This window comes from Cyprinus carpio, chromosome A7 (assembly GCF_018340385.1).
Source record: "Cyprinus carpio isolate SPL01 chromosome A7, ASM1834038v1, whole genome shotgun sequence".
NCBI lineage: Eukaryota > Metazoa > Chordata > Actinopteri > Cypriniformes > Cyprinidae > Cyprinus > Cyprinus carpio.
The window spans coordinates 34,998,248-35,013,493 of NC_056578.1; the positions used below are offsets into that span (position 1 = coordinate 34,998,248).

General features: G+C 36.8%; 2 protein-coding genes across 5 annotated transcripts in view; one reads left to right on the top strand and one right to left on the bottom strand.

The window, feature by feature from the left end:
- Positions 1-3,241, bottom strand: part of LOC109092881 (ankyrin repeat domain-containing protein 11-like) — a 129,578-nt gene extending 126,337 nt beyond the window's left edge. For both annotated transcript variants that reach the window (XM_042760939.1, XM_042760938.1), the window contains exon 1: positions 2,846-3,241. The gene's annotated coding sequence lies outside the window, so the exon portion shown is untranslated. The remainder of the gene's footprint in view (positions 1-2,845) is intronic.
- A 68-nt stretch (positions 3,242-3,309) lies between these two features.
- On the top strand, positions 3,310-14,100 carry LOC109092880 (paraplegin-like). 3 transcript variants are annotated; one of them, XM_042760942.1, is made up of 17 exons: positions 3,310-3,440; positions 5,094-5,193; positions 5,325-5,408; positions 6,472-6,713; positions 6,817-6,956; positions 7,070-7,172; positions 7,271-7,396; positions 8,468-8,630; positions 8,722-8,895; positions 9,341-9,465; positions 10,214-10,316; positions 10,405-10,515; positions 10,632-10,747; positions 11,302-11,458; positions 11,923-12,086; positions 12,235-12,312; positions 13,261-14,100. In XM_042760942.1, exons 4-17 carry the CDS (start codon positions 6,504-6,506, stop codon positions 13,474-13,476), a joined length of 1,986 nt encoding a protein of 661 aa, XP_042616876.1. In that variant the 5' UTR covers positions 3,310-3,440; positions 5,094-5,193; positions 5,325-5,408; positions 6,472-6,503; the 3' UTR covers positions 13,477-14,100. The 3 variants fall into 3 exon arrangements, with proteins under 3 accessions (XP_042616876.1, XP_042616877.1, XP_042616875.1); XM_042760943.1 differs by having other exon boundaries at positions 3,330-3,468; XM_042760941.1 differs by lacking the exon at positions 3,310-3,440 and adding an exon at positions 4,223-4,863.
- Positions 14,101-15,246: the final 1,146 nt, after the last annotated feature.

Below are 15,246 nucleotides of genomic sequence, written 5' to 3' on the forward strand. Positions count from 1 at the left end.
TCCAGAGTAGACAGTCTTTAGCTGATGTGGCGCAGCGCAACACAACAACTGTCACATCCAGTGTAGACACAGTGTAAGGAGAGATGACTGAGGATGATGGCGAATGATTTGCAGAACCTCAGTACCACTGACAAACACATAATCTTGTAAAATGTCTGGTAAGTACTGCCGATCCATAGTATAAATCAGCGGTTCTCATTTCCAGTCCTCACACCCCCCAGCTCTGCATATTTTGCACGTCTCTCTGTTAACCATCTTATTCAGATAATCAGTTCGTTAGACGTGAGCTCCATGCATGGACTGTGTTCACATTGACATGGTCCCTACAAAGTGTTCACTGCTCCAGAGCAGGGGAAATCTGTTGAAGTTTACCTCACTTCTGAACATTCATTCACGGATTTGCCAGCACAACATCATGATGCCTAACCCTACTCCGCAAACATAAATAAGGCATAATTCACATGGTGACCGAGCAAAGCATGGTTTCATTTCAAAACCACTAAAATGCTTTCAACACCATATATGCTGACATTTAAAACAGCAATGTCATACCTTAAATAACATTTAATCTCCAACCACAGGATTCTTGAAGGGGGGTACAATGATGTTTCATGCATTCAGAGTTGTTTACACTGTTAAAGAGTTGGATTCTCATGCTAAGCATGGACAAAATAAAATAAAAAAAAACTATTTGGACGTATAACTGAGTATTTCTGTGCTAAAAATCTTACTTCCAGGTTCGTACAAGTTTTGGAGAGGTTTTTTTTTTTTTTTTGATCATGTCTCTTCATGACGTAGACGAGGGTGGAACTCCTTATATGGGCATTTCTCCCAGAAGGGCAAACCCATGCACACATCAACCAAAGAGAGATCAAGAGCACGCCCATCACTTGGTTGAGTGCGCTCATGCCCACGTAGATCGGGAAGAGTGTGTGTATGGAGGTGTGTTTTTGTTTGTGAGGGAAAGATAACTGTTCAGCTTCCTAAAGAACCCAACATTATGTAAACAGTAGATGCAGTTTGTTTTTTCCGGAGCAGCAATGCAGTTTCACAAGCGTGTTTGTTGACGAACGTTTTATAAACAAGGCCCAGTTCGACACTGGATTAGCACATTGTTCGATACTGAAGGAGTTGTATCTTTCTTTTATAAATATGATAAATCTTAAGACTTTTTGGAGATATGAAGCATGCAGTACTACTCTATAGGTACTCAAGATTAACATGAGATTGGGTGAAACTGTGTGTGTTATGTCCCCTTTAAGGCACTCTATGAGTTCAGCTGGACAGAATTAGCTCTCAAAGGCTTGATTGATAGAGATAAAGCAATTAATTATGGTTGAGCATGACTGCCATAATCAAAGAAAGTAAATGCTTTCTGAAGCTCCCAATAAAAGCATTCCTAACCCCACAATTAAACCAAAAGTCCATTTCGCCTCTCTGCCAAACATTGAGCAGGACTCCCGAAACACAAGAACTGGGTAGACAAACAGGCCTGACAACCTGAGACACCTACGGATCACACTTCAGCTAAATCCTGATTAGTGCTCTACAAGTGCCATAAGTCAGCTGGGTTTTTTTATGGGGTGAAACAGGAAAGCGTATTTTGCAATGCTGCTGTGTTGAAGTTGTGCTCAGAAGAAATAAACAAAAGTGATGAAGGGAGAGATGTAAAGTGGAAGCAGAGAAAGTGAAGAGAGGGAGAGAGTGTGCTAACGCCCCAACACCGCCGCAGTGTTCTTCCACTGCACCAACACCAGCTCTGTCTACTTCATCACAAACTTTGATAGACTGGCTCTATCCATCAGATCACCCTTTAAAGAAGTACTGTAAGGTCTTGCTTCAATGCAGATCCTTGCTGAAGTAAACAATCACACCACACAATGCCTAAACAAGCACAGACGAATCACATCCACAAGCAACCTTCACAAAATGTCTTTTCACACCACGTAAGATGGTGAAGTTCAGGTCTTGCTGTTCTAAATCAAAAATAAAGAACATTTAGCCTAACATACAGAAAATGGTTAGCCACATTGAGAATACAGGTATACATCAAGAAAATCCTTAATTTGGTAAAATAGGATGAATGTAGCACTGAATCCTCCTTCGTGGATATTGCGTGAAATCTATTATGCAACTAAACCGTGTGTGTGTTTTCTTCATGCCAGAAACAAATCCCTGTTAAATATGAGAAATGAAAAACAAACCAAGCTGAATTCACGTTGCCATCATAATATGACCAATCTCATAAAAACACTAAGAAATGCGTGTGTTGCAGTGATCTAATATTTACAGTCTGAATGGTGCACTGATAACCCCACGCAAATTCTTATTACAGATCTTATTCTGGAATTTCACAATCCCTGCAGCTACTTCAGCACACATTATCAATGTGAAGTCAACAATATTTACTTCTCATATGTGCCCTTGAAACCTACATGTTGATGTATTAAGATGCCCATCCCAGTGGCTGACTTCTGCAGGGCAGCAGAGCCCGTCTGGCCATATCCGATTCCCAGAGAGAGAGAACCACAACATGACGAGGGTTATTTTCATTTCTCCAGCTTCATATGCTCACCTTCAGTCATTACCGAATATTAGTATTATAGATCAATACAACCCGTATGGATCAATAAATGCGCACAGTCTGACAAAATGTATAGATTTTGAGCAATACGCAAACATTTCCTCGACTTCGGGGTGGGGGAGGGAAACAAACTCCAGTTAGCAACGGGGCTAAAGCCGTTAGCGGTCTAACCGTGAAAGTCGACGCATGAGAGGACGCACAGATGTTTTTTCGTCACGAAATGCCTTTTAAAAGAGTAAAGAGCAGCTTAAAATGGCTTACCTTCTTCAAAACGTGAGCTACATCTACAAAATTATACTTGGTATTCCCTCCCGATGCTTGTTTTTCCCATTTGAGGCCTTCTGCTTCAGCGAGCTCCGATGCGGGAACATCCGAGGCGCGCGACGCTCATCTCAGTCCGCGCTCGCGCCAGCGTGCTAAGCTAATCAGTGATTACCTCCCGCAGAATGCGATGATTAAAATCTCTCAGGGCTCCAATAAACTGGTAAGAGAAGTGGTTATAAACTCTCCATCTGTCCCTTTAAACAGTCCACGGGTCTCCGTAACGTTACGTTTGCTGATTTGGCTTGATCAGAGGTGAAAAAATAAAAATCCGCTTCAAGTTAATCCTCTCCGTCCGACTCCTTCCGAACCGTTTCGATCGGCCTTTGACTCGCGCTGACGAAAAGCGGACGATAGGAGTTGATACGCGGATTGTGATAGGCTGACGCGTATGGGCGGTCACTGTTTGTTCCCCGTTGTAACTGTGAAACTGGCGCCATTGTGGTTCTTGCCAGGGAAGATTCTACGTTGTTTTCTTTGGCGACCTCGAGCCGGAATGGCGTAGACAGTGGCATGTTTTGCGAGCTCCATTTGGGTGAGAGGAAAATGGAGAACCTGTGTGGGTAAATGTAGTAAAATTGCGTTAATGTGTTTTTTTTGTGTGTGTGTGTGTGTGTGTGTGTGTGTGTGTGTGTGTGTGTGTGTGTGTGTGTGTGTGTGTGTGTGTGTGTGTGTATGTTTTCGTATTTTAAGACACGAGTGAACAGAGCTCCACCGAAATTGTTTATCCCTTCATTAATTCAGATTGATCTAAAAACAGCCGTTGATTGCTATCTTCAGCATACTTTATGAATATTACGAACTGTTTGCCGGTGACGGATTGCGAGCTCATCAGCCACAGCACGATTTGCTTTCATTTACTGTTGTCTGATAAATGTATGTTAGATGTATTGATTTTTGTTTTATTTTCGATTTGACGTCACAAGCCTCAACCGTGACACCGATTTCTTGCCGAGCAGAATAACGCAATGGCTCCCTCTGTTGAAAGGAGACTAGAGCTGTCTGTCTGAGATATATCCTCAATTCTTGACCAACTTGTCATAATTATACTCAATTGTTCTGTCCTCACTTCATATCCCAACATAAAATACATCTGAAACCACACAGGCTCATACCTGCCAGTACAAAGAAGGATATCAGACATGTGAAATCTTATTTTATATATATATATATATATATATATATATATATATATATATATATATATATATATATATATATATATATATATATAATGATATAATGATTTGTCTATATTTCTACCCTATAACTAGACTATATTTATTTTTGCGCTATAACTACATTTTTAACATCAAATTACAGTCGTTGTCTGCGCATGCCCAACTAGAACTGTTTGTAGTTTTTGGGGGTTTTATAAACGTGCAAGTAGAACTATATTTCCCATCAGCCCTTTCTCGAGCTCTTTCCGTCCTGATTGGCTGATCCCGAAGGTGAAAGTTGAATAGACATGTTTCTCAAGCCCGTACAGTAAACATCATTAGAGTTCACGGAGTTAGTAGTCAGCACACCATTGTAACGTCCTTGTAATTGTATAATTTAAGACAGTTTTTACCCGCCGCATTTTATTTGTTCGGTATGTTTCAGATATATTCGAGTAGAAGACGCGCTTGTTGTTTTACAGCAGCTATATTTGTCTGTGTTGGATAAGAATCACGATGACAGCTAAAGAATAGCAACTCTTAAAGAGGTCACATTAAAGACTGCTATTTATTTTGGAATAAGTTAGTATGTTCTGATCCAAGCGACGCGATAAACCAGCTTTTAATATGGCAGCGCTACTTTTGCAGCGCGGAAGCAAATGTTACGACAAACGGGTTTGGTCGTTATCGTCTCGTTTCTGCTGTTTTCAAGCCAGCAGAAAAGTGGAGAGCAATGTGACTTCAAACTTGCATTTATTGACTCCAAACAAACGAGGTCTAACATCAGGACACGTTCAGGTGGGTTATCTAAATTCCGAATAAGCATTGTGTAAACTATTTTGTTCATTTAAAATTCATTGTCATCTTGCGAAGTGACGTTAAGTATAGTGCTGATGTAATGCTGACTAATACAGTTTATACAGAATATACACTTTTCTTTGTGACTAAACGGAACAGATGAATCATAATAATAGCAAGTAATCTATGTGATTATGCATGACCTTGATTAACCAAGATCTGTTTTACAGAACATTTTGACGAAGCCATTAATCCCGAGGCTCGTAGGACTTGAATTCCATTGTCGCCACAAATTGTTCACAGATCCTGTGAAACTGTGGAAACTATTAGGTAAGTATTAAGTTTAAGTTATTTTTTTGGCTGGACAAAGTTGTGATGCAGAACTTTTGACTTCTTAATCTTAATTATTTTCCGAATTATGTTGCATTGCATAATTCAAATATTTTTTCCACATCTGTCAGGCACTACTCATTATTTCAGCACATCCAACAGAAGACATGAAAAGAAAGAAAGTGGAAAAGGGAAGACCCCAGAGGAGGATGAAGGTATGTTCGGAATTTTTTGAAACAGTAGATTACAAACTACTATTTTTTTTTAATGCATCTAATTGTGAATGATTAATTCGTGTATGTTTAATTAAAAAAGAAAATAATAATAATAATAATAAAATTAACCTCATAATTTCTTAACAAAATGCCCGCCTAAGACCACTTTTTCAGTGCTGTGTCCAAATCTCGAAATCCATTCAAAAACCGATAGATAGAATCAAGTTGTAAACATTTTTTCTTTTTCCAATAATTTGCTACACTTGAATGTGCTTCACAATATGGAGCAAACTGTCTGTCGCTACTTTGGTTTCCTCGTTTCTTTTTTCTTTTTTTGTCTTCAAAAAGGCATTTTTAAACCTTATTAAAAGTGTAATTTTTTTATGTCAAATTCTTACATTTTATCAATAAATCAAACTAGAATGATAAGACACTGACGTGTTAAAATTGTTTAAATATAATCTTATTTTAAAATATGAAACCATCAGTAAGTGGCAGCAAGTCCCTGTCTTAGTGAGTGAGTCACTGAATTATTCATTCATAAATTTGTTTCAAATGACTGATTCATTCAGAAATGAAGCAAGTTACCATGTTTATGAATTGGTTGTCGAATCATTCACTTAAACAATATATTCTACGAAATGCAGTAACAAAACACTGCTGTGTGTGTATTCGGATTAGAATATACTTCTGAAGGCTATACTTATAGGCTACATCATGCAGTGAAGGCATATTTTTGTTTTGTTTCTACAAAGTGAGCAACATACTCAATAATTTCATTGACAATTACAGTGTAATTGCAGACTATGTTTATCGCACACTCCTACATTGTCCTGCTTATTAGGTGGCTAAAGTTGATTTGAGTTGGAATTGTTTTATTTAGAGATCATGAAGTGATTTGACAAACATGGAATTGGCACAGCTATGTAGGACATCAGGTTGACTGGGACAACAGTCAATAATGCAATTTGGTGACCAATCAGACACATGTAATTCAGACAGGCAGATGTACTTTTCATTCCAGATTTTTCATTCTTTCTTTGCTTCATTGTTTATTCCCTAGAAGAGCAAAAGAGACGAGAGCAGGAGGACCAGATGTATAGGGAACGACTGCGCACACTTTTTATTATTGCTGTCATCATGAGCTTGCTCAACTCCATCAACACCAGTGGGGGGAACATATCCTGGCATGATTTCGTAAATGAAATGTTGGCCAAAGGGGAGGTGTCACGAGTACAGGTGGTACCAGAGAGTGACATTGTGGAGATCTACCTTCACCCTGGCGCAGTCATCTTCGGCAGACCTGTAAGTCCCTTCACATATAAGTGCCATACTTGATTTTTAAGTAATTGTTATCATTATGGTGCTATCAATTCAAGTTTCACTGATGTCCTGTTGTCTGTTGTAGAGACTTGCCCTGATGTACCGAATGCAGGTGGCCAACATTGACAAGTTTGAGGAGAAGCTTAGAGCAGCAGAGGAAGAGCTGAATATAGATACCAGAGACAGAATACCAGTGACCTATAAGCGCACAGGCTTCTTTGGGAAGTGAGTAATTTGGACCTTCCACAGAGCATGCAATCCTGGCAAGTTGAAAAAAAGATTAAAATCGACTGTTGGCATAACAAAGTATCACTGGATCAATTTCTTGTCCTTCACAGTGCTCTTTATGCCCTCGGTATGGCTGCCATTGGGGTTGCAATTCTCTGGTACATCTTCCGACTGGCAGGAATGGGTGGGAGAGATGGCGGCTTTAGCGCTTTTGTATGTCAAGATTCCTTCATTTACATTCGTTATAGAATTGTACATTTAATTATTATTAAAATGTTTTCTGATGTCAAATAATCTGCCTGCTCCACCAGAATCAATTAAAAAAGGCTAAATTCACTATTGTCGATGGGAAATCTGGGAAAGGTGTAAACTTCAAAGATGTTGCAGGAATGCATGAGGCCAAGATGGAAGTCAAAGAGTTTGTGGACTATCTAAAGGTAAGGGCATCTGAAAGTTAGGACCAGATCTTTATTTCTGTGAATGTGACAATCTTTAGTTAGTCATGCTCAGTTCAGCTTGGTGCTGCATTACAGAATGTATCAGAGCACAATTCATAATGCTGTGTGAGTACATGTTGCTTTTCATATTTTCTGTGTAATAGTCAGTTCACAGCAATAAAAAATAAACTTTTTTCATTAAGAGGCAACATTAGCATGAAAAGCAGCATTTAGATGTATTTACACAGCAGTTACTTTAGCATAAATAATACTATGAGATTAATGTTTAAAAAATACTTTATGAATATTGAGAAGATTAAAAAAAAATTATATTATCCTTTAAATGTCAAACTAAAATCAGTCTTAATGAACCACCACTGTTTGATGCTCCCTGAGACGCTCATCAATTCTGTTGTGGCTGTGTACTATTTCTTGGTGTAAACAGACAATATTGACATTATTGTGTCTAAAATGTAATTCACAATATTCTTGTTGTTTACTAAACATTTTTGCCTCCATATATATTGAACTGCATTTCTTTTTTTGCAAAGTGAGACATAATAATGTCAGCTTCCACATTTTTAAAACAACAATTACCATATTAGCGTAGAAACAACAATTACTATATTATCGTAGAAACAACAATTACCATATTATCGTAGAAAATACTTATCGCACACCCATAGAGCAAACTGACTTCTAGAACTTTATTTGTTTTAGTACTGACATTTCTTTGCATTTAAGTTATTATAGAGTTTTTCTAATAATCTACATGTCTTTATTTTTGGAGCTGCTTAAAAATATAAAGTTCTTTTTATTAGTACAATTATTGTTACAGTCAGTTTTCTCTTTCAGGTCAGCCGCTGTCATGGCAGAGCAAAAGATAAAACTGTCAACTTGTTTATAGCTAGCTGTCTTTATAATAACGCATTGTTTAATTGTACAGACATTTGTTGGTGGATTTATCGCACCCTTGAGTTCTTAGGTTGCTACTGCTAAAGTAATGCAAAAATGCACATTGTTGCAAAGAGGTCTCTGCATTTTATCTTTTTTGTGTTTTTGTTTTTTGAAAATCCGGGTCGATACCTTCAGCTTGGGGCCAAGGTACCTAAAGGCTCTCTGCTCCTGGGGCCCCCGGGCTGTGGTAAAACTCTGCTTGCTAAGGCAGTGGCAACAGAGGCTCAGGTGCCCTTCCTTGCTATGGCAGGATCAGAGTTTGTGGAGGTGATTGGAGGTAATTCAGTACAATAAATTCTGTATATTTAATAGTCCTAATGCATTTTCAGATCTTCATATTTAAATCTGAATGATATTTCCTCACCCAGGCCTTGGTGCAGCTAGAGTGCGAAGTCTATTCAAAGAGGCTCGTGCTCGAGCACCATGCATTGTCTACATCGATGAGATTGATGCTGTGGGAAAGAAACGGTCCACAAACATGTCTGGTTTCTCAAACACAGAGGAAGAGCAGACCCTTAACCAGCTACTTGTGGAGATGGATGGTAATAATTAGGGATGTGCAAGACTAGTCGACTAAAGTTTACAGTGGAAATACTATTTGTTTACAATAGTTTTTTTTTTTTTTTTTTCACATATTTTTTTTACAGAGGCTTCGTTCAATTATAGTCATGTTAATGTTACATTTAAAAGTAATTCTTTAATTTGAAATGTGTATATTTAAAGTGGAAAACAAAATCATTTACCTCAGATCTTTTATGAGTTTGTTTTTTCTCCTGGATGGCGTGGATGCACAAGCGTTTGCCATGGTAACGGGGTAACAGCAATACCTTGACCTCACTTTTACTTGAGGAATTATTTTTATAATAGACTATTGAGTTGGTGCTGCACTGCCTGTCTATTCAGTTAATTTTAATGTCTACATAGGCTGACATGATCAGCACATGACCTTCTGAGATTATCAACATATTTTCCTTCTCACTTTTAAAGGAATGGGTACCACAGATCATGTGATTGTCCTGGCCTCCACTAACCGGCCAGACATTCTGGACAGTGCACTCATGAGACCAGGCAGGCTTGATAGGCACATATTTATAGACCTGCCAACTCTTCAGGTAATTAATGTTCGAAGTAATTTTTTGGAGATATATAGCAGCTATAAAGACTGGCTCATTCTATTGTTGAGTTCTTGATTTTGATTGGTTATCAGATGTTCGAAGTGTGAATAATTTATGAAGTAGCTCCAGATTTGCTCGCTGGATTAAATTTGTATAATACTTCTCTGCGGTCTTTCTGGAGACTTCCTGTCTAATAATGGTGTATTGGGCTGTTTTTCTAAGCAAAATCTGATAAATGTCCTGATATAAACACATGTACGCTACAGGCCAAAATGTTTCTCAACAAGGCTTAATTTATATGATCACAAATACTGTAAAAACAGTGATATTGTGAAATATTATTACAATTTAAACAACAGTTAAACAATGTCAACTGTTTTCTGTTTGAATATATTTTAAAATGTTATTTATTCCTGTGATGGCATTTTTGGTGCTAATAATAATAATAATAATAATAATAATAATAATAATAATACTTTAATTCAGCAAGGGTGCATTAAATTGATCAAAAGTTAAAGTAAAGACATTTACTGTGTTACAAAAGATTTCAAATAAATACTGAACTTTCTATTCATCAAAGAATATTGAAAAAAAAAAAAAAAAAAACGCATCAGATATATCAGGCAGCACAACTGTTTTCAACATTGATGATAATAATAATAAGAAGAAGAACTGTTATTAATAAATAAGCACCAAATCCGGATATTAGAATGATTCCTGAATCATGTGATCATGTGTGTTCTAGGAGAGAAAGGAAATCTTTGAGCAACACCTAAAGATCCTGAAGCTTACTCAGCCGGCACACTTCTACTCCCAGCGTCTGGCGGAGTTGACACCAGGCTTCAGTGGTAAGTGTTGTTTTGACCATGTGACTATGTTATCTCTTCACACCATATCCTGCCACAATTGCCCTTTGTGCATTGTTCCTATTTTCAGGAGCTGACATTGCCAACATCTGCAATGAAGCTGCCCTTCATGCTGCCAGAGAGGGCTACAAGTCTATTGACACCTTTAACTTTGAATATGCTGTGGAGAGAGTCATCGCAGGTATTCGGCTCCTAGATACATTTGAGCTTAAAAAGTATACTCTGATATTGCATTACAGATTTCTACACAGTCAGCTCCCTTTGCTGGATCTGTTTGATGTTGTGTGTGACTTGTAGGGAGTGTGAAGAAGAGTAAAATCTTATCTAAAGAAGAGCAGAGGGTGGTGGCTTTTCATGAGTCTGGTCATGCATTAGTGGGATGGCTGCTAGAACACACAGAAGCTGTCATGAAGGTAAGCAGGATGCTAAGCTAAAAAGTACTATAAAAGTGTTTAGTGCAATTTGTGTGCTATATTCCTAAGTCTTAAAAAAAAAAAAAGATACAATACAGTATCTTAATGTGAGGGACAGACCAAACATATGGTTGTTAAAAATATTGGCATTTACATTTTTGTGTGAACTTTCCATATAGGCCTGTTCAGGTTTTTGCATCAGAAGAGTGATAAAGGAATCGGGAACACGTTGTAATGCCAGACCACATATCAAATTTGTCAAATTCACTGTAAAAATGGTTGAGAGTTGTGAATAAAGCAAAGATTACTGGATTAGGTTTTAAAAGAAGATGCTATTTCAGTCTGTCTACTTCCAAATTGTATGTTTAATTCAGTGTGTTACTTACTGTTTCTTTAAAATTATGATATTAACTAGCAATTTCGGAGTCAAAATCATTTCAAAGTAAGCCCTACCCTCTATAGTAATCACTGTGTGAATAATATTAACAATTTATTAATATACATGAATCCATTGAAATAGGGTTTGTTTTTTAATCCGTGGACTTGTTCTCCAGGTTTCAATTGCTCCCAGGACGAATGCTGCTTTGGGCTTTGCTCAAATCCTGCCAAAGGATCAGTATTTATTTACTAAAGAGCAGCTGTTTGAGAGGATGTGCATGGCTTTGGGTGGACGAGCCTCTGAAGCCATCACCTTCAATAAGGTCACTACAGGTATAACATCTACACACATCTAATCTGATAACACACCATCAAGGGGAGAGTTATGAATACATATTAGAGAAACAGAGCTAGCTGAAGGAATAGTAATTAGCATGAAACAGGAGCCGAAAATCAGATACAGACATAGTCTGTAATTGATCATGTACGGTTGTCCCAAATAACATTTTTATTTTAACGTTTGTATTTTTTATGTGATTGCAGAATAGGACGTTTAATCAATGATTTAATAAAAACTGCATTTAGTATGTTCGATAGACATACTATACATATCTCCAGTGTGGCAAAATATTTGATTGTAGCCTCCAGGTGCCCCCTGGAGGACAAATGCATATTGACTAGCAAGAAATGGTTATTTGCTAGGAACAGTTGTATACCCAGTGGTACAGATGCAGACCTGACCTCATGAATATTTATAGGTAGTATTAGACACCAGATAACTTAGAAACTCATCGTAGGTGCTCAGGATGACCTGAGGAAGGTGACCCGTGTGGCCTACTCCATGGTGAAGCAGTATGGCATGGTTGCCAGTTTGGGCCAGGTGTCCTTCCCTGACTCTGAGGATCAGCGGGGTATTGGACGGAGACCATTCAGCCAAGGACTCCAACAGCAGATGGACCATGTGAGTGAAAGAACATACTAACCTGCTTCTTGTTCTACTGGTGTGTCATGGGAGATGTGATGTTAAAGAGGCTTCTGTAGGTGTTAAATTTCGGTTGTCTTGAATATGTGTCTGAATATTTATTTGTGTTCCTTTCTCTCATGTTCAGGAAGCCAAGAAGCTTATAGCACAAGCCTACAGGCACACAGAGAAATTGATTTTGGACAACAGAGGCAAACTTATTTTGGTAAGATCTATCACAAACGTGTTAGCATAGCAGGATAATCAGGGGCCAAATTCATGAAAATCTTACTAAGAAAGTAGTTAAGAAATTTCTAAAGATAAATTCAAAGAGGTTCATAAGAATGTTCCTAATTGCAGTTCTTGAAAAATTCATCATAATATCATAAGTGCTGAATGCTGCCAAAAATGATGTCTCAGTTATACAATCAAAAATGAGAACTCTATTTGAATAATTTTTTGTAGAGTTGTAACTAAATTTCAAATTCAGCAAAAGTCACACATAATCATAACTGATCATTGTTTACATTAGTAGTGTCACTTCAGAGTAGTCATGTGCAGCCAATAATAGTGATGTATTATATGAAACTAGTGTTATGTACTTAATGGTTATTATTTGAAACCACAAAACATTCAGACAACCAAAAAAACAACAGACCATTTTTTTTTTTTTTTTTTTAGAAATTCTATTTCAAGTTTGTTTTTTCTTGTTTTTCTTTTTCTCTCTTCTCTTTAAGTGTTATAAAAAAGATAACATTTCAAATGTCTTAGGAAATACAAAATATTATATAAAAAATATTATATTAATACAATAATATATTTATGTTTCATGAATGTGGCTCCAGATCATTTAAGCTGATTCAGTAATTTCTAATTTTCTCATAGTTTTCATAATATACTTGTTGATGTCATGTTACAGCGTTTCAGCGTGAAAAAAGCTTTATAAGTTGTCACTGCAGCTTCTCTTTTTGTAATTTCTATTGTCTTATGTAAACATATATCGATGAAAAAGTGCCAAAATGAGCATTTTCTCTTTCACAGTCAGTTGTTGTTGGTTTTTTTTTTTTGTTTTGTTTTTTTGTAGCTTTCGGCAAGTTAGGTAGAAAATCCTCATAGCATAGCCTTTATTACTTCTTGGAGTTGTTGCATTGCTCTTGTTTGCTACGGTTTTCAGCTGGCTAATACCCTGCTGGAGAGAGAGGTGGTCAACTATGATGACATTGAAGCTTTGCTTGGACCTTCTCCGTTTGGACCCAAAAAAATGATTGCCCCTCAAAGCTGGATGGAGGCTGAAAGAGACAGGCAGGACACTGGTGAAGATGAGCCACGCAAACCCCAGAGACCCCTCCGCAAAGACAAAGATGATGACATCAACCTGAGCCTGGCGTGAGCTCTGCAACACGCAATCACAATCACGGTCTTTAATGGACACACTTAAAAGTCCAAGAGTGGAGCGGCTGCCTTTGAGGATCAGTCTGATTTTCAAAATTGTGCTTTTAAGGGGGAAAAATGCTTTTCTTACCCTTGATGTTTCAGTTAGACCCACTCTGATTGACTGGAAAAATAATGGCAACATACTTGGTTTACCTTCTATGCTGATCTTTGACCAGTAATTACATTTTAAATGTCTTAGGACATTTGATTAAAAAACATAAACAGCTTACAAGCATCAATCAAGTGTTGAAGAGTAATATCCAAAGTGTTTTTCTCAATAAGGTAGATCTCACTTAAAAAGTAGAAGATACCTCCTTTGAGAATTTGCACAAAATGTACTGGTTTTAAAACAGTAGTTGTGCTTTTTGAGCTTCTTTCCAGGCCATACAGATCAGCTGTTAGTTGCCTGAGAAGCTGGTTTTTTTAGACCAGGTGAGCATTGCCAGTGGTATGTCTGAAGTCATCTTGCGATGTCAGTGAATATTCTGCACCATATGCAATAAATTATTACAATTGTGTTGAATGTCAAAGAGTTTTTTTTTTACAAAACAGTAAATAATAAATGTTTTTGTCAGATGACTAAATGTTGTTGTTTTATTATTATTATTATTATTATTATTATTTAGTCTTTTTTTTATATATATAGAAATTGGCCAAAACTACCATTGCAAACTTTCAGTCTCTCTTTACTGAAAATACAGGCTGGAATTGTTCCAATCTTTTATTTATAACTAAAAGAAAAGATAATAACAGCATTTCACATCATTTTCTTATGAAATAAATATTAAAACAAAACTCTGTAGTTCAAAATTGAAAAACGCATAAACTAACAAATTAATTACAATAGGCTTTATGTAATTAGGAAAAACTTGTGCTCCTGAGGGCAAAGCTAAAAATATATACATCTGAAGCATAATTTTGGCAAACTGTGTTAATAAGCTGCACATGAAAAACTATAATTATTCCTAATATTAAGGCTCTGTAAATGTCTTGGATTAACTTACTAATGTTAACTGCAGACAAGCAAAAATTAGTATTACAAGCACATATATTACACAAGATACTATTCGTGTATAAAAAGAAAGAGATAAGAACAATTGATCAAAAGACCTCATTTTAAAAAAAAAATTGTTTTATCAGTCAATCTGTCTTAAAAGTAGATATTGAACAATCAATGCATTTTTAATGGAATATGACTTTCTTCCACTGAAACACAAAGATATATGAAGAAGAATTTCTGTGCTGCTGTTTTCCATACAACTAAAGGAAATAGTAAGCATGGGTCACCAAGCTCATGTTAAAAAGGAGAAATAAATGCACTGCATAAAAGTATTCTATATGACTTGTGCCCAGTAGTCTGTGATTATATATATATAATGTGTGTGTGTGTGTGTGTGTGTGTGTGTGTGTGTGTGTGTGTGTGTATTTATTTATTTATTTATATTTTGAGGAACAGACAAGAATGTGGCAGCTAGGGAAGACATGAGGGATATTTACATGACACACATTATTTTTTCACTTTCTCTTTATATCCATTGATTACCATACATTAGCATTCCAATCACCTATATTGACTTGAACATGCTTTTTAAAAATATCTCATTGGTGCTTTTAGTCTCATCGGTTATATGCTATTAACAGTGTCCTGTGGTTTTACTACTATCAAACCTGGCACTGTCCAACTTGATGCACCAGATCTGACAATATCTGTTTTTTTTTTTTTTAG

Bases quoted from the DNA above. Each gene is read 5' to 3' on its own strand.
- LOC109092880 (XM_042760941.1), top strand. From the start codon at position 4,693: ATGGCAGCGCTACTTTTGCAGCGCGGAAGCAAATGTTACGACAAACGG. The intron at 5,194-5,324 runs GTAAGTATTAAG...CACATCTGTCAG, and splicing joins GAAACTGTGGAAACTATTAG to GCACTACTCATTATTTCAGC. The intron at 6,714-6,816 runs GTAAGTCCCTTC...TGTCTGTTGTAG, and splicing joins CAGTCATCTTCGGCAGACCT to AGACTTGCCCTGATGTACCG.